Genomic DNA, 20,111 nt, shown 5'->3' with positions numbered 1-20,111 from the left:
AGAAAATGGAAGACCGCAAAAATGGCCTTTTTCTTACGAAACAAAATAATTATCTGCTTACGCGAGAATCACAATCACAGATAAAGATGATGAATAAAGACAAACGTGATACAGAATTAAAAAAGTAGCGCTAGTCACTGCTGACTATCTTGAACGGAATCCAAACAGCACCTGACATAAGCTCTTTTTGTCACGTGATCGAATGTTTGGGGGCATCATTATTGGAGAATTTATGAATCGTGTGTTACATTACAACATTAAATCTCTATAATACACTCATATTTCATGATATTTGGTTTAGATTCCGCGAAAGATATATTCAAGGTATTCTCGGTAACGTCAGTTTCTTAATTAAACGAGAATTATTCGAAAACTCGTATTGCGTACAAAAAGAAAGAAGAATGATCACCTCGTAAGAGTGAGCATGATTCTATGTACAGAGGGAAGTGGCGGAGAGGGCAGCGAGAGAGGGGGAGGAAGGGAAAACAAACAGAGAAAAGGAAACGTTGATACAACATGGTGCTAGGGGAGACGTGGTACTGTTGGACGCATTCCTCCACATAATCACACTGCTAGCTACATTATGTCAGAGTTACTATTTCCAGCAACAGTCTTGAGCCGGCGAGCTCTACAAGTGTGTTTCCATATTGGTACGCTTTTTTATGAGGCTGCGTGTGTACACTTGTGTATGTTCGTGTGTGTGTACAACGAACCGCACTTTAATCATGCCCACATCTTCACAATATCAATTGCGTTCAGTCGCCTTTTTTTGTGTGTGTGATTGACAGGCTGTCGTTGCAATCCTACGTTTGGGACAGCAGAAATAATACGTCACTTCGTGCCTACGAAAAACCCGTGCTGCAGAACGTGTAACAACATCGCTACCAGATGTTGGAGCTGAAGGAGCTCCCCATTTCGAGAGCGTACGTAGTGATCAAGCTAGCCGGTGGTGCACGGCATTGCCGGCAGACCAACCATGCACAGGATCGCATCTATGCTAATAAACCCCCCACGACAAGCGTATACGTGAGTGCCTGATTAATGCCAGTCAGGAGAGCACGATCCGGCGAGCCTTATGAATACTACATGATTCCACTGCCGCTATAATTATCCGTGGATTGCTTCCTAAATTGCTTGATTGCAGTGACTTGCTGCATTGAGAAAGCTAATTCAGAGAGAAGGAGAAGAAAATCTCCGTGTGCCCTTCATTGGTCATAATGTGTTTCCTTTAATCCTTTCGCCTTTCCTTTGTTCCTTTCAAATGTTTTTCTTTGTAAGTAGTTGTTAGCTCTGATATCTAATACATTAACGAAAGAGTCAACTGCTCGGATAACGTAAGTTGTTCTGCCCGTTTTTGTTTTTGTTTTTGTTTTTTCTCTCTCTGTAGGGTTAATTATACATACGTGGATAAAGGAGAATGCTGTTCTATTCCGCATCATTCGCAGCTCCGTCGGCAGATTTACCCGATTTGAAAAAGAAAGATAAGTAAGCTTAAACCGAGTCGGTGTCCCGGCATCATCTCCCCCACCCCCCATCTCCCTTTCTCTCTCTCTCTCTCTCTCTCTCTCTCTCTCTCTGTATCTCTTATTTCCGTTCTCTTTTGGATGAGCTTACAGGCACGCACTAAACAGGACGAGTTTTTTTTTTATTTAAAGCTCATCAATTTTTTCTTCTTCTGAAAAGAAATTAATAACTTCTTCTCTAAATCCTCTCGTATGTTATCTTAAAAGGGAAAGTGTCATGCAAGTCATTTATGTCACGTGCATCACGCAAGCATCTATAGGAGTCACTACGGGCCACGCTCTCGCGGGGAAAAAAAATTGTTCATCTTTGTAGATGAGGGCCAAGATTACATGAGCAGTTTAGCAATGATCGGTCTAATCAGAGGACTTCCCAAAGATGGGCATTGAATGAATATCTGTGGTGCACAAACCAGATAACATTATCTGAATTATGCATGGTGTCTGAACTGATCAATACGTTTCTCACTGGGTGATATCCAGAGATGTCGGCAATGTTTCAGCGAGGGTTTGACTGAAACTAAATTGCAGGGCAGACACGTTCTGCCCTCCCACAAACAGTCTTACACATTCATCATGCAAAGGTGAACTTTAGCAAACGATAGTGATACATTCATAATGTGTGTTTGTTTCTTGGCGTTACAGAGTTTACATTCCATTTGCATACTGGTTTGCGATCATCAAATAACAGAACAAGCCGTCTTTCAGGAGGTTTAAAGGAAGATTATACACAATCCAGAAAATGTTTTCAGTCTTCTAAAATGGAACATTGAAAGATAGCACATTAGGCACTTTGCCTTAATCATCCACGTCCGTACACATGGAGTCAAATCATCAATGAAATCTAAAGCTATCATCTCGGAAAGGATAACTTTGAAACTGACACCACGAAAACGTTAAATGCATCAAAGGGCTTCTGTCCAGATGCCTTATATACTATAGCATTTAGCTAAATGAAAGAGAGATGAATGGACGGAGAGACCGATGCATCGCGATGGAGAGACTGAAACAGACAGACAGACAGACAGGCAAAAAGAGAGGGGGTTATAAGTTGAAATATGTTTCAGTCTTTTCTTTTTTTAGTCACGTAATGATACTATAGATTTACTACGAAATGCTAGGAAAACTACCGATGCCGGCAACCAAGAGTCTTTCATCACCAAAGAGCGTCTGAAACAGACATAAATGTATAACAGACATGACAGACCACTTTATGATAATATTAAAATTTTCATACACGCATTATTTATAACAAAAGTTATTCCTGATTGATCGAAAACCAAAGACGAAGCAACAGCTAATTCATGCAATCTGGATTCCTAGTACAGTACTGTTGTAGTACGGAACTCCGTATACCTATATAGATAGATGGGATAGCTGCTCACTAGATCTTAGGAGGAAGACAAACAACAGCAACTATCCCTATGACTTCGAATACATTTGCAAACCTGCCTATAGAGGAGAAAGGTCAAATCAAATTCAAAACGTTCTGAGCGTTTTGGTTCGTCATGTATACTGCCGCGTGCATTCATACATATAAATATTTCTTTTCCCTGGGAGCAATTTTAGCCGTTGCACGAAAAAGGCAAAACTCGTCTTCACAGCACTTGCATAATCATGATAATGGCATGAGAGTCCAGCAGAGGTTAAAACATATTGAGACGGCATCTTCAATATATCAGAGTTCGGGTCCTATACAGAATGGAGCACATCACGATAAGTGCGATTAATTGAAACACCTGTCGACTTCACAAAAGTAAGAATCTAGAGCTATATCAGTATATCGCTTCGATATTTCATCAACCTGAAGCAAGTCTTGCGTCAGCAATTCGTTTTGTTTAGTTTTCTTACATTCTATCATGAGATCCGTTTCTTTTGCATTTTGTTTGAGGGATAGATGTGGGGAACGCTTGTTCAACAAATTAAAAGGGAAAAATGGCCTAACACGTACAAATATTATAACTGTAAATAAATAGAAACCTAATGAGAAGAACGCCAATTCCCTTTATGTTCTTGTTTGATTGCATTATGATTGAATAGATGCCCTCTCCCCCCCCTTCCCCCCCCCCCCAAAAAAAAAAATGGAGTGATATCAAGAAATGATAAAAGAAGTAATATGAACGGTCGCAAGTAAACATCATGTTGACACTTTGGCGAACATGAGTATTTCTGTGTCAAATCTAATTTTTTTCACTCTTTCATTAAACAGTAAACAGTGACTTTGGGTTGGTCCCAAACACGAGTCAATAGGGACAAATCCTTGAAGCTGGGGGACTGTTTTGAGTACGTCAATACGAGAAACAATGCGGCATAGATGGAACAAACAAATTTCTCACACAAAACAACGACAATAAGCTTGAAACTGAAAGATGCACATTAAAGTCCAGATGGTAGACGATGTGATTAGATAATATCTACCTTAATGCTTCCTATTTTTCTATGTAATAGAAAGGGTAAGTAATAAGATGAAATGCAAACATGCAAGTCATTAGAAAGGATAAGGAATGCCATGGAGTGCAAATATGAAAGTCACGTGTACACACGGGCTTGCGGTATCCATCCCAATATGCAGGACCGAGGGGAGATACTGTGTGATATAGGGCATAATTCTTCAACTAGAATATGAAAATAAAGGATGTTTCCAGCTGTTTTCCTCATAATTCTCATGACACCAATCCACTTCAAGGTCACATCAAATTGAAGGTAAGGTAATTGGAGGTAAGTGGAATAAATTGCGGAGAATGAGTATGCTACTACAGCCTGTTTAATGAGATCGGTCATTTGTAGAAACAGTCTAGTTTATGAAAATGTTGCAATTCACTCCATTAGTTCGATCAGTCACCAGAGGGAAAAAAGGATCTGCTTTGGTTTGTGAAGTTATGGATCATAGATAAGAAGCAAGTGAGTGTCTGGTTAGTAGCTGTACAATGTCATGGTGACAAAATCTAGCCCTTGCATGTATAAGAATACTCGTCTGAAAAGGACAAAGTTGAACGGCATCGTTGACAATCAAGAATGGTTCGAAATAAAAAGCATAAGAGCCAAAGATATGAAGTGTGCTTAGGAAACAGGAAATGATACTTAACGCTAAGTTTTTCGTAAGAGGACATTACATTAGACATTACACATAATGAATTTAACTTGACATAAGCGGAACCTTTAATAACGCTTTTATTCGATAGTTTTCGCGTTTAAAGGGGAACGGCAGGGAAATTCCGTTCCAAACGTTTAGCTCGTGATGATTATTAGCTCAATGGATTTCACGTTTATCTGGGATAGAGAGAGAGGGGGGATGAGAGTGAGGGAGGGAGGGAGAGAGAGAGAGAGTAAGAGAGAGAGAGAGAGAGAGAGAGAGAGAGAGAGAGAGAGAGAGAGAGACGACGCCACCACTGATCATTGTTAATGGGTCCGAGAGCGTGGCTTGTGCAATCGGATAGCCGCTCGGGGACAAACGGGGGCATCGCGCCTTCTTGAGGAGTGCCACGAATACGAATATTAACGCCGGGCGACGTGAGGCGCTGTTCCAGGATCATAAAACATATGATTTTTATATACCTCCCCGGTATTTGCCGCAATTACATATCTTCTTCTAGTTTTTATAATTCATTCAATCATATGTTTGTATTTTCTTTATTAAGAAATTATGATTATATGTTCGTAAAGTTGGCGAAAACTTCGGGAAAATGTTGATTATATCTGTATACGATGACTGGAAATTGCACGATGCCAATTCGGTCGATATGTAACCACGTAATTGCAAAGGTAAAATGTGCCTCACACCGATATTACAAGACATATGCTAATGAGTAATGACGGATTCATAAACCACGCGACCCAATACGGAGAAAAAAAAATATGTATATATTATGTATCTACCTTCCTCTACGTTTATCGTTTACAATCTACATGATCTATAATTCCTATGAAAATGATTCACACAGACACGCATATAGAGTATATTATAATATGCTTCACATGCTTTTTATGTGATGGTGCGTGATGGTCTCTCCATTATGTGTATTGCATAGAACCAAAATTCGATCATTATCGTAATAAAAGACTGATAGAATTTTGTCAGGAACAATACAACGACAACATCAACAAATGTCAAACTATGATGTCAACAAATTCCACATTAGTTTTCTAGTACAGCATTTTCCTCATCTTTTTTAAGTTCTCAATGCCTATGTGCATTGTACGAACCTCATACATTTTAAACTGGAAAATGTAACATAAGCATACATTGCAGTGTATCTATAGGTGCTTGTTACGATGCAAATTACAAGATTTCAAAATTATGTCGAATATCATATACATCATGTCTTTTCATCACTTATCATACTTGTCTTGTCATACTTTTTACTATTGAAAATTATGAAAACTTCTGATTTAATTGTTGAAAGAAAAACAATAAAAACAACATTTCTTATATTCAAAGATATATAGAACATTCCATTTTGGCTGATCTTTGCTTTTCTAAAAGTTACTCATCTTGAACATTAGTCTCAAATTTACATATCACATCTCTACAAGAATTCGGAAGTTTAATGGATATTTCGTTTTTCATTACATGTCAGCACTGATAAAGCGCCAAAATGTGACGAGCGTTTGACAAAAATGTCGTGGAAAGAAATGGCGGGGCCCGGTGGCTGTATTCATCTGCATCAGAATCAGACTAAAAATCCTGAAAACTTTAAAGACAAAAAAAAAAATGCTCTGGGAGTCAATTTCTCTCTCCGCTGCAGATATTGACTTGATGGATCATATTTGCAACAGAATTTAGTTTGTTTAAACTCGATTGGAGGAATACAGAGGCAGAATACAGAAATATAGAAGCAAAATCTTTTCGGCTGTTTTAGCCAAAATACTAAGTATTGGAGGATAATGTATAGTGACTTTTCCTGTCGTATGGGATCACGCATACACACACGACATTGTGATTTTGTCGAGATAATTGGAGCTTAAAGCACTGTAGGAAAAAAAAAAATATTGCATGTAGCGCGGGGAGCAAGAACGAAGAACATGTGTTTTTATTCTTCGGCTTTTTAAACGCATACAGGCGAATTCGCATGTTTTCACTGAGAAATATTCAAGTATTCACACATATTCACCCACTGTTTAGCTTAATAACTGCAGGTCAGAAGGAAAGAGAAAGCAAAGGAGAGAGAAGAAAAATATAGAAAGCAAAAGCACGGACAGGTGTATTGCTTTTAACGATTTAAGATTGATGACGGCAGAAATAAATCAAGTGTATGGAGCAGTCCCACGTAAATGCATTTTGCATATACTTAAACGATATCAATGCATGTTTTATTCGATAAGTCTGGTTTCCAGCGCCGGGAAAAGCTTCTGTCTCAGCTAAGCACCGGTGAATGTATCGAAAAAGCGCTGAAACGTGATGGATACATCTTCGTAAGCTTTTATTCATGCATAAACGTTGATGTCTCGCATGTAACCTCGCTTCTCTTTCTATGCCCCATCTCTCCCTCTCTCCCACTACTATATCCATTTCCCATCGTTCGCTGCGCAAAGTGCAAGAGTGAAGATGAATCTTGAAAGCAGAAATTGAAATACGGGAAAGCCGAATTCAATAAACTACATGAAAGCCCCCGCTTCCTTTACTCAATGAATGAACAGAACGAGCAATGGCCATCGTTTTTTTTTTACTTGCACTGTGAGTCCGCTGTAAGTCTCTATTCTATTGAGACCGTATATAATATGACGATCTCCGTTGAGAAAGGAAGAGATGTTGAATACATTTCAAGCAAAGACAAATTTGAATCGCCCTCTTCACCTCAAGAAAGAGGGGTAGGATGTGCATTGACATTAATGGATGGAAAAATGAATGGTCTTCAGAATTTCTCAGATACAGTAATCTCAAATGATTTAGAACTATCATCAAACCGCAAACCACAGTAGCCAAGGAAATGTTTTCTATTTGCAATACCTGTGGTTCACTATGAAACATACATACTGAATGTTTATGCTTAGATCATAATAGTACATATCATTATGTGACTCAAGCCCATAGGAGTTATAGGAATGATTTATTTAGCGATGGTGAAAGCGATACAGAAACAATGCATAATTTCTCATAGGGGTATCACTAGGAAATAATGTGCTTATTTCCTCGAAGACGACAAAGGTGTCTTTGTGCTACGCAAGGTGTACGAGATAAAATGTTGATATTTCATAATGTCTGGTTGATGGTATAACCGCACACTATCTGTTTTGATGTCACTTCAAAGATTCTGTTTGACGATGAATGATTCACTCCAAAATCCAATTTTGGAAATTTAAAGAAACTGCATTCGGTCTGTTGATTAAAGCCCATCTAGTTCTTGGTTGAGTGATTGTGTCATTGTACAGTTAATGTGTAGATTAATCGCAGTTAACAATTTGCACTTCAAGTCTTGCATTACCCAGGTAGCAGTTTAATGCTTAAAAACGGAATTCAAAGACAAGGTGTGTGTGGTGATTTTTTTTTTTTGGGGGGGGGGGGGGGGGAGGGGGGGGGGGGACAGATAGTTTCTAGTATAGCTCTTATAGGTCATGATTTAACTAAGAATGATAATAATCGAACTTTTCAACCCGTTGCCCCTGTATTTGGGCAGTGTGCCCGACTTTCATATTTCGATTTGCAGCTGATTCCTGCTATGAATTCTACCCCCCCCCCCCGAAAGAAAAAGAGAAGGGAAAAAAAAAACAGAGGCGAAAACAGAAGCCTGTGCTGTGCTCTGACGCTGTACTACAAAGTCAATATTGTGGCGAAAAGAAGAGAAAGACGAAGGTTGGGGAAAAGAAGAAGAAAGAACACGAAAAGAGCCTCTTAAGCCCTAGCAGCCTTTCTTGGGGGCAGACAACATGACATGCAGACCACCGGTCGAACGTCATGCGGTAAGTACGAGAGGCCAAGCTAGGACAAGCGGCAAATAGAGCAGACTTAAAAGACGTTGTCATGCACTTGACTTATTTCCCTGACAAAAACAAGTTTCAAAAATCCAAAGATGATTAACAAAGGAAAAGTCTGTTTCTTTCTCGTTAGCGAGCAAAATAGTAATATTCTTTCAGGTGGGAATGAATTTATATACTGTGCAAAATGGTTGTGAAAATACGATCATGCACAGATTATTATTTTTATGTGCGTGTGCGTGCGTGGTGTGTATTTCTGGATTTTATTGATCAGAAGGACAGTGGAGGATTCTGCAAGTTGCCCGAAAACTGTAAAAAGTTTTAGTATTTCACAACGACAACGGTAAATACATAACAAGCAAAAAGATCTCGACATTACCCGTGGATTTTGATATATTCTTTCATTTTGACAATCAAACGACGTGTATATATGATGCCAGGTTATTCATAGTATATTCGAGATGATCATTGTAGCTTCTACATCTAGTATACTGAAGTAGCTTATTTGGCTCCGATGTATAGTGTTTCATCCCGCCCAAGCTTTTCGGCTCATGATGGAGCATCAGTAAATGACGACAGCTAAACTTTGACACTAATCAGGAAGACAAGCTTCGATTGTCCTCTGCGAATGTTTACTATTCGTGGGAAATATATCTGCCGTTGGATTTTGCCATCCATCGTCTGTGGGATCTCTCCCTCTCTCTCTATGTCTCTCTTTCTCTCTCTATGTCTCTCTCTCTCTCTCTGGCTCTTTATATATCTAAATATCTACATATTTTCCTCTGTCTCTTTCACTTTCTCTGTCTAATTCTCTTTCTCTTTCTCTGTTTATCTCTTATATCCGTTTCTCTCTCTCTTCTATCTTTCTTTGTCTCTCTTTCCACTTATATCCCTTTCTATTCCCTCTTTCCTTTCTATATGGATTTCAACGTCTCATATGCCCGAGCCGGTTCAGCTATTGCACCCTTACATCTTTCAGATCGACTTACTCCTTGACAAATTTCGTCAACTGTAGAGAGAACCACTGAGACAGTTCAAATAAACACGGTGTGCCGTCTAATTTGACGATGTTGCTTCGACGTCCACCACCCATGTCCAATACTTTGATGCGTTCATCTATTGGTTTCCTCCTGTGAAGCTTTCGCTCATATATTAAATTTTGTGTCAGAAAAGTTTCCTTCTTCACATTCTTTTGTGGATACTAACAGAAGAGGTATAAAAGTACCAGCAAAGAATGGTTTTCATTATGAGTGCGACTTTAATAAGCTAACATTCAAGTGCGTTCTCCCAGCTTGATGTTACAAAACTGAACTTTAATGTTAAATGCGACTTTGTTTATACTCCGTATAACTTCAATATGTGTGATCGAGCCTAAATGAATGTGCAAAAGGTTTTTCTCTTTAACAGGAAGTGTAATCATTGTTTTTCTCTCTTCTAAGGCCTGGGTGAATAATTGTTCTTTAGAGATTTTCACATCCAATGTTTGATTTTCATCGTTATCATTATTTTTTGAATACATTCGGTAGTATAGTAATCACTTGTATCCAGCAAAGGATAAGTAGAGAAGTAGAAGTTTACGGATCAATGCTATTTACGGCAGATAGCAACTCTTAATGATAACATCTACCATCAGAACAAATTTTCCTGATGTAATACTGTAATAAGAGCTTTCAGTCACCCCGATATTATGAGATGTGAGTGTGTACAAAGAATCACTTGGTTCGGAATTCTCACCATACCATCTCTCCACAAATGGAAATTCCAAGTTGCAAACGGAATGATATTATACTGTCATGAGTTTTTTAACCAAAGAATGTTTAGTCGATTCGTTCCACCAACATAGCTATCATTGCTTAAACTGTCTGCGGGTGGTTTCCTGATTTTTCAGTTGTAATTGCATCTATTTAATGTTTATATTCCACATGCACGCGCACATGCATTATCATCCAAAAACATGCAACACCATGAACACACACATACTAAATCACTGAGTCAGAAAGATGATTAGACTATAATGGTGACTATTAATTGACAGTCAAGGTCACCCTGGAGGCAAAAATTGTTTCCACGTGGTCTCTACAACAGACAGCCAGTTTGCTAGGCAACATAGCTAAACAGATTACCTCCGCATGACTTACATTAAGCGCAGTTTCAAACCGGTGTAATGTGAAGCATGGCTTTCCAGCACTTTATATTTGACTTTGTGAAGCAGAAAGTTTGCAAAGTAGGTCATATAAATTTGACACTTACACATGACTTCAGCCATTGTTTAGGTCAAGCTTTTAAGTGAAACATTTGCAAGGCGATACACGATTTACGCATTTAATCTAATAAAACTGGCTCATTGAATACATCCATTTTATGTAGCAGGTGTTCCGCGAGGTCTCATTAAGATATATTTGGTACAATCTGAACAAATTATCACAATCATTTTCCTATCGTTTCAGTCTGATAACCCGACCCGTTCCTTCCGCTTTGCACACATACTTGATCTGAAATGCATAGACACACCATGATGTGAATACTATCTCTTCAGCCCATGATGCACCGATCTGTTTACGACATGTCATCCCAGTGGCGGATCCAGAGGGGGGCGCAACCGGCGTACGCCCCCTTTATTATTTCGTTAAAAACAAAAGAAATAAAAAGAGAAAAATGAAATGAAACCCGGAAGTGGCACCAGAAATATCAGTCACGCCCCCCCCCCCCCCCCCCCTTTACAGAATTCCTGGATCCGCCCCTGTGATCCACACATGCTAAGGATGAACACTATACAGTATAGTAAGTGGTTGCCTTGATCGCGTCGCGGGATTCACCTGCACAATTCCTTTTGAGCCCATATGATATTATTCAAACAAAATATTGACCAACACCAAGAAAACACTCATAATCTTCCCCTTCCTTCCCGTGAAACATTCAGCGACTTTGTTTTGTTTTGTTTTTGTTTTTGTTTTTTCTCGTTTTGGGCCGAGTACGCCCTTTGATGGACATTTTCGACTTTTTCTTCGCCTTTCCCTATTTTCGTGGTCCAATCAATACCTGCGCACGTCATATTCCACGTGCAGGGAGAAAGCTGGCATTTATTTCGTCCGATGTCGAGTGGCGGGGAGCCGTCTCGAGTGGCTTGAGAGTGTTCAGGACTGAAAGTAGCATAAACTATGTGATTTATGCAGCTGGTGTAGAAAGGCATTTCATTTTATTTTCTTTGGCTTCGCGTTCTATGGATATTGGTTTGGTTCTTTCCTGTTCTAAAAGAGAATAAAAACCAAATATATACGTGGATTTTGAGAAAAATTGAATGTACATGGGTTATCTCATTTGGGTAAGCACTTGAATTGCCTTTTTCTGAAAGCAGGGGGAATAATATTCATGCTATTGTAGTAACATATGTCATTTGCAATTTGAGGAATTGTGTTCTTTTCATATAAATTGCAATTTTGTGAAATTCTCTTCATAATTTCATATCGTAGTCCATGCGTGACGTCACAAAATGTGACGGCGGCACCGAAACTTCAAAAATGCATAACTTTTGAACAGATCTTCCTATTTACCTCAAACTTTGCTAGTGTTCTACTAATATTGCAGCAGTCATTCAATCCACATATAATGAATAGGTTTCATTCCCCTCTAAGTTAACACGTGGACAGGTTGTTCTCTTTTAGATGTGCGCTTGGCAAGGTGACTTGTTGGAGAAGTATACGACAATGACGTTCTGCCTCGAAAACGCGAATACTAGTAATGGCTGTACAGGGTCTTGATAAATTAGTCAAGGCGATACCATGACTACGTTGAAGCAACACCTTTCAGAAGAGACACCTTTTTTTACATAGTGGAGTTTCTGGCTTTCAGTGCTATCCATAAACTAATGTAAGAATCTGATAAGTTGGTAATGGCACTGCCAATTTTTGTTGCTATTGCGTGTTCCCCACAAATGGAGATACCTATCTACATAATCCTGTTTACGGTAATACGATCCTATACCCGTGGGAACTGTGCTTTTTACTATACCGTCATCAACTTGCTCGTCTTTTCCTTTTTTCTAACTGTTTAAATGACCTTGGTTTGTAACCATCATTCGACAATCAGACAAATTAATATGATGGAATGCCATTAGCCTTGCAATTTCTCGCGTCTTTCCTGGAATATTATCGCCATAAACACTCAATTCTTCAAAACCCTCGATTACTACAAGTTGTATGGAAAAGAAATTGAGGTCGGCGGGATTTCGCTACCATGAAGAACCACAAGGCATGGTATACGTCTACTACATGTATTTCCATTTTTATGCAAGGTACAGACTTGAATAGGACTCAACTCTGATGGTGAACTTTTACATTTCCTCCTTCACACAAAAGAGCGAAACTGCACGCTGCACAGTGTGAAGCTTGAAGGCGAGAGTGCGATTCCAGTCGTACGTTTGCACACGCACTCACTCTCTATCCGACGGGGATATCGACAGATTCCCTCGGCAAAGATACATGAGGTTGCTAAGCAACCCGCATCATTGATAAAAACCGAGATGTACGAATGTGTGCCTCCCCTCGTGTGTTCCTCTTCTCAGCAAAGGAGAAGGATGAAATGGCAGGATTGTAAGTGAGAGAGAGAGACATAGAAAGAGATGAGAGGGAAAGACAGAGAGAGAGAGAGGGAGAGACAGATGCACACAAACTCGCACAAACACACACACACACACACACACACACACACACAACACTATTTAAACCACCTTGACGTTGCTTTCTTTATGAAGCCGCAAGGCTTTGAGCACCTTGTGACTTGCCGCCTTGTGTGCATTCATTATTGTACATTCAACAGCTTTGCAAGCATTAGTAGTATATAGGCCTTCTTACCAAGAACATGGAGCTATCAGTAGCTCCATGCCAAGAGCAAGATATTACACGGTCATACACAATATGGTGTGTATGAGGCTGAACAAGACAATGATAGACCTATACTTTTAACGTTATCATTCCTGTGGCTGTGTTGTGAGGTTTAGAATGAAATGAAATTACGGTAGGCGAATATGAAATTTAGGTCATGTGCAAAGTTCTTGAATATGAGATCACAAAAAATCATACCGAGCGTCATGTCTTAACAATGTACGGCCGTTTAAATAGAATATTTGTCTGAATTTCACTCCCCAATTAGCATTTTGATTGCGGGCCAATCATCTTATTCTTCATATCTGGTCAAAAATACCTCAGTCTGGATGAGGGACACCTGTATTACCTTTACCTGGCCTTCTCACATTAGACAACATTACGTAATCATGCATGGCTCTCAGATTAGGTTAGCAACTTTATCATCTCTATTGGACCGACTTCATTATGCCTTTCGTTTGGACACACTTGGCGACTGAAGTAACGACCATCTCAATGTATCTTATCTGCAAAGGCTGGAACAGATATAAGAGAGATAGAGAGAGAGAAATCAAGAAAGAAAGAATTAAGGGGATATAATTGCAGGCGACAGACAGACGGTGAGACAGACAGAGCGGGGGTTGGTTACGAAGGAGAACCGCGAATCTTCGAACTGGATCAAGACTTGTGTCGTCGTAGAGTAAACGAACACCGCTGGGGAATCTCGAACAGGTATGTGCACCTCTTTGCGAGGTCAATGAGCCTGCTCTTATCCGCTCTTGTAAACAAAAACCCGTCGCCCCTCTCAATCAAGGAGCGCCTTGGCGCTGCGCCCCGACGCTCGTGCGCACTGTGTCACTTAATACAGCCTCGGGTAATCGGCTTTGTAGCGTGCACCAACGTGTAATACAAGCCTGGCGCCAAATTAATACAGGTGCACAAAAAAGGTTTCGCCAGTGTGACTGGAAAAACAAGACTACGATAAACAAAACGAGACGAGTCTGTGATGCTTTTCTTTCTGCGTCTCGGTAACTAGATATATACTGACTTCTAGCTGTTGTTTTGTTACTGATTTCCAGCACATATACAGTGATATTGCCGATAAGACAGTATGGCAATCATATTAACGTAATGAAGTCAGGAACAAAATAAACTTGGGATGTGCTTCTAATCGATTCGAGTCATTTGCGCAAAAAATAGGTCACACAGAACCCCAGAAACGTATCAAGAGTGTTTCCATGAAATAGAAACATATGACCTTGTTCGCACGCTTATCTTACCAGAAAAATAAAAAGTTTAACTCACTTCCTCATTACTAGAGCATCATCTACTCTCAGTCGCTTGAAAATAATAGACAAGAAGTCTCTGCATTAGATCACGCTACCACCATATTATTCAGTATAATGAGCACGGATTGAAGAATTTTGTCATGGGCAGTGCAGTGTGAACCGTCAAAAATGAACAAGTGATTTGTTTGGGAAATAAAACAAAAATGGATATCAAAGATGTTAGTCATAGGAATTAGCGACCCTCTAGCGTTATCTGCATAAATTTGTTTATTTGATTACTGTGTCTGTGAGTCAGCTAACAGCCTTAGTGCAATATGAGAACGGAAAAAAGTGATTGGCAAGCATTTTTATCAGATTTTCTACTGAAACGGTGCCCTTTGTAACATCTCACTGTGTAACAGGAGACAAAACTCGCCGAGCGGAAAACAGTTTTCGTCTTTTTCTTTTCTTTCCTCATCGGCTGATTCAAACATAATATGACGGAAAAAAACCCACACACACATGAAACAAAACAAAACAATCAAACAAACAAACAAACAATAAGAATACACATAAATCATTAATGAAATTGAATTATGTAACAGCATAAGTCATTATTACGCCGCTTGAAATGACCTGAAACCATTGGGATTCAATTTTCTTTATACTCCAACCTTGAGTGTTCATGCATGCAAATATGATTTTTTTTTTCGTCTCTCTCTTCAGTGCCCACTTCCTTCCGATTGGTAGGTGACGTCACAGAGAGAATGAGAGAGAGAGAGAGAGAGAGAGAGAGAGAGAAAGAAAGAATAGGAAAGAAAGTCCAGAATGATTGACAAAAGGGGCGCTTCAGTCCATTGTCAGTGCACGTGCCTGGTGGAAAAAAACACGGCCAGAATGGATGCATCAGAATGAGCAAAGTAGCTCGTCACACTCCAATCAGATAAACAGCAGGTGTCTAGCAATGGCCATACGAACCGTGCGGGGGAACCGTAGAAATTCAAGCGTTTCTCCGACACTAGAGACAGCTGTACCATCAGCATGCCCTCATCCCTCCCTTCCCCCTCCCCCCCCCCCCCCCGCTTCCCCCAGATTCCCCCAGGTCATATATATCATATTCCTAATCTGCTTCAATCAGCTTGTAACTTCCTGATTACTAATTTTCCCCACTGACAGATCGCTTAGCGGATGGTTTCAACTTTCAAGGAAGCAAGCAATGGGGGGGGGGGGGGGCTCCGTTGTGACTGCTATCCACTCATTAATTACAGATTGATTCCTGGAGAACTGTAGAGACCAGATGAGTCACAAAATACAACAAACAAATAGGATGAAAATGACACAAACGGCATTGCTCAATCGCAGAAATATATTCATGTCCTTGAAGCGATTGCAATCACATTTGGACAGACGTGTTATTTCAGGGCGACGTGTATGAAATAATGATATGAAGCTGCCTATACGTTTATTAGATGCATTAGTTCGTCTTATCTATCATTGGATATGACACTAATGTAATATATAAATCCGAGAGATTTTTCTTACTGTGTGGATACATGTAATCGTACCGGATTTCCGCATATTCTGACATCTCATCTACAGTAGATCTGAAACGAGTGGAGGTAATTGAGTTGAAGAAGCCACGTACATGATATGGAAAGGGTTTGGGTTTCTAAACCTCCCATTTAAAATCTCTATAGTGGTGTCAAAGACAAGTTATATTCCAACGATGCAATCGTCAAAGTACATTTGTAAGCCGTTGGTATGGGGTAATTTTATCAATCTCAACCCTATCTACAGAAACCTGGTAGTCGTGTCGATAGATTATTTTTTTTTTGTGCAAAACCTCTTCTCGCAGACATCGGATAAATGAATAAATGAATAAATAAATAAATATATATATATATATATATATATATATATATGTATATATACATATATATACATATATATATATATACATATATATATAAATGTGGGGTCAAAAGTATCAAATGTGTATCTATTATAGTTTGCACTTACAATGGGAAGCATACTTCACTAGAAATGAATAAAATTGAGCAGCGTGTATTCATGATGTATTTCATCAAATTGATATAAGCTATTGTGTTACTAGCACTCAACCTAAAATTGATGCGACAATGCATTCTTTCCCTCTTTCTCCCGTCTTCTCTATCTCTTTAATGCACAGCATGTGTTTGACGATGTAACCGAAACCCTCTGCCAATACTCTTTGATTCCGCATTCAGTCCCGGTTGACCTCCAGGTATGGGAGGGCTGCTTTTAATCCGATGTCTTTGCCAGAAAAGGTGCGAACCGTGGCAAACCTTTGCGGGTTTCGCGCGCGCCACATTGCTTCCGAGCTGCTGAATCTAACAGTACCCCGGGGTGCGTCACATATTAAGTTTGATTCTCGCACCTTTCCCCTCGAATATTTGCCGGCCAGCAAATGGAAGGAGCTGTGACAAAAGCGTATATTCTGGGGTGCTTTCTTTTTCCCCCTTCATCCTTCACTGCAGCTGCAGGGGACAACGCTCGTAGACGGGAAACGGTATATCGAATTTGGTTTAGGTTTTCATTTTTTCTTACTTTGCTGGCTTAAATGGTCTTATTTAACGAAATGAAATAATGATGTACAAACTGTAGTATTTACAGAGTGAATTCGGGTAAACGCTTATACATTTGCGAAGGGAAAAGGTAAAATATGCTAATAAGCTTTGCAGGTGGTAATGCTTTTGATAAGATTATCCCATTTAACTTGACACGTATTTTAATGTATTGTTTCACAAGCACACACCATCGCACATACAATCACACACACACACACATATAGGCTATATATACACATGTGATACATACATACACATACATGCAAATATATACATTATATGTATATAATAAACACGTAGGGAGAGAGGTAGCTATAGCATTAATCAAAGTGATAATTTGTGAGGTAAATTTTACAGCTGCCTATCTTAGAACATTGAATGGCAGCAATTATAATATTGCAAGAGGACGAGACACAATGAAATCAGACTGGATTTGAGCAACAAACGAATAAAAATGGTAATAACGATGCCTTTAACGATCACAGACGTTGTGATACAAGTAATGATCTGATGTCTGATATTGTCTTGGTTACCCAGGCTAGACTCTTCCATGATGGCAATAGACTTCCTGGGGGACCTGTCACTTTGATTACTCCCACGTCACCCGTCTGTCCATGTACACGCTGAGGTCTAGCGAGAATAGACGTTACATCTTTTCGTAGGATAATGTATACTGGGTACTGTGATTGGAACCTTGAATCTTCAGTCTACGGGTCTGCATTTTTATCCGCCACACCCCAAGGACCAGCATTAATAAAAGCTTTAGCTGTACCCATCCATTATGACGCAAACAGATAATATAGGCAATGATATCGACGTACAGGCATTACTTTGAGTACATAGAACGCATTCTGTGCAAACTTGAATACACTGACGTTGGTCATGTATCAACTTTACTTAAAATTTCGTTTATATCTATTTCATATATACAGAAAGTGTTATTTTGCAATGTATTGCTATAGCATACGAGCAATGTGCGACTTCTTTCCTATTTCAATTTCAATAATTACATTAACTATTAATCAGCACAATTAGTCTGAATAATCCCTCTGTCATCGTACGTCATAAAGTCACAAATTATAAAGTCACTTACCTTAACCATGAGGACTCCCTTGGACACGAAGCGGTCTTCCTTTTGACTCTCCTCAAAATACTCAAACACTACATCCACAATGGGGTACCGGCTGGCAAACACAAGACCACTGTTAAGGAGAAAGCGGTTAACCTTCCACGAGTGCACTCCGACGTCATACAGTATATGACTGAAGTAATTATGCAGTATATGGACCAGCTGGTTGGCGGCCCTGTGATCAAAGACCTCCTGGAAGCAGATAAAGTCCAAGTGGGCTGGAAAGTTGGAGCTGATGCCGTGTTCGCATGGTCCAAGGCGTTCTCGAATACTGCTCTCACTGCAGAAGGACACCGGGCAGTGAGTGATGGTCACTCTAGGATTACCGGTTCCCGGCGTCGAGGGTCCGACCGACGACGCGTAATGACTCTGGGACGTCTGAACGCGCACCGTCGAACTGGATCCCACGGACTCCGGTGACGACGGGGAGGATGTCACGCCGCGGCTAGGCACGATGTCGGGAACTTCGTTGTCAGATGATCCAGTGGGCTGCTGAGGTAATTCCCTCTGCTTTCTGGCGTGGCCCCGCAAGGGTTGGGGCGAAGAATTATCTCCTGTACTAGTCCTTGAGGAAGTGCGGGGAGACCTCGGTGGGTCTGGGCTTCTGTCTCGGCGTCGTCGTCGATCTTTATCGCGCAGCGGTAGGGTGTCGTCTTTGGAAATACTGCCACGTGACGAGTAGCAACGACTGGTGTCGAATTTCAGCACGTTGTCATTGGCGCCGGCAAGGTGACTGATGTTCTGAGGAGTTAAGAGCACCGAGGTACTGGGTGAGTGGTAGAAGCACGATTGCTTGAGTTCGCTGTCTGATGGAGAGTGAATGAATATCTTGGGATTCGGGCGCAATTGTGAATTCACTATCTGCGTCGCCATTTGTTTCGCTCGCGACTGCACCTGACTTAAATTACTCATCCTCGCCATTGCCTCTGGCATTAGGCACGAGTCTATGAAGGCGAACTTAAAGTGACGCTTTTCGGTGAGGTCCGTCCAAATGCGGTTACCGATATTGATTAGATACGGGTTGCTTTTGAAGGAGAAGCGATAAGGCCGACGAAATCTGGCCAAGATGACCCTTAAGGCGAATCCAAGTCCGGCTAGCGGACATGAAATGATGACGATTGCTATCATGATTGGCACAAGGATGACGAGCGTGATGACCCGCTCGTAGCACGGCATTGCGTCTCCGTCCTGTAGCTCGTCGGACGTCCTTAGGAACAGCGCAATGAGTTGGTTTAAGGTCCATGACCATGGTAGGAGGAGGTAGAATCCCAGGGAGTACAGTTTCTCCTGGATGGAGTAATTGAAGAGAGACTGGTGGAGCATCTTGCGCAGTGCTCTCATTCATGCGGCAGGTGTGTTGAAAATTCAGAAGCTCATGCAATGCTTCGGTATTGTGCTCATTAGTGCATGCTTCATAAAGACCCCCCACTGAAGGGGATACAAAATAAACGAAGAGCAATATCCCGCAACACAATTACGCATACAACATCTATAAAAAGGAGAAGTTTACTACAACCGCTCAAACTTTAAACAGAAAAGCAAATGCATTTTAATGTATCATACTTGGATATTCCTCTCGAAAGCACAATCTCATTTCATATGAGTGATGAACAAACATAGCGCACACATTCACGCGTGCAGCATGATAATGTTGACTTTTATCTTAAGGCCACGTTCTCAATTCTGCTGAAATTATTCACAATCCACCGTACCAGCTTCAAACGACACAAGCAGCGCGATCAACACGTTTTCACTGGGTTCAACGTGGACGTGCAAATCTCGTGTAGATTTGTTGCTAAGCGCGCGGAATCTACTCG

General features: G+C 40.4%; 1 protein-coding gene across 1 annotated transcript in view; it reads right to left on the bottom strand.

Moving 5' to 3' along the window:
* LOC139736228 (sphingomyelin phosphodiesterase 3-like) overlaps nucleotides 1–19,617 on the bottom strand; it is a 103,531-nt gene extending 83,914 nt beyond the window's left edge. Inside the window, exon 1 of the mRNA XM_071646960.1 lies at nucleotides 18,259–19,617. Within this exon, the coding sequence (XP_071503061.1) occupies nucleotides 18,259–19,617 (1,359 nt within the window). The remainder of the gene's footprint in view (nucleotides 1–18,258) is intronic.
* Nucleotides 19,618–20,111: the final 494 nt, after the last annotated feature.

Source organism: Diadema antillarum, unplaced genomic scaffold, assembly GCF_040938485.1.
Source record: "Diadema antillarum isolate AM-2024a unplaced genomic scaffold, OU_Dant_1.0 seq00000633_RagTag, whole genome shotgun sequence".
Classification (NCBI taxonomy): domain Eukaryota; kingdom Metazoa; phylum Echinodermata; class Echinoidea; order Diadematoida; family Diadematidae; genus Diadema; species Diadema antillarum.
Note: the sequence above shows the minus strand (reverse complement) of the source record. Positions and strands in the feature narration are given on the sequence as shown.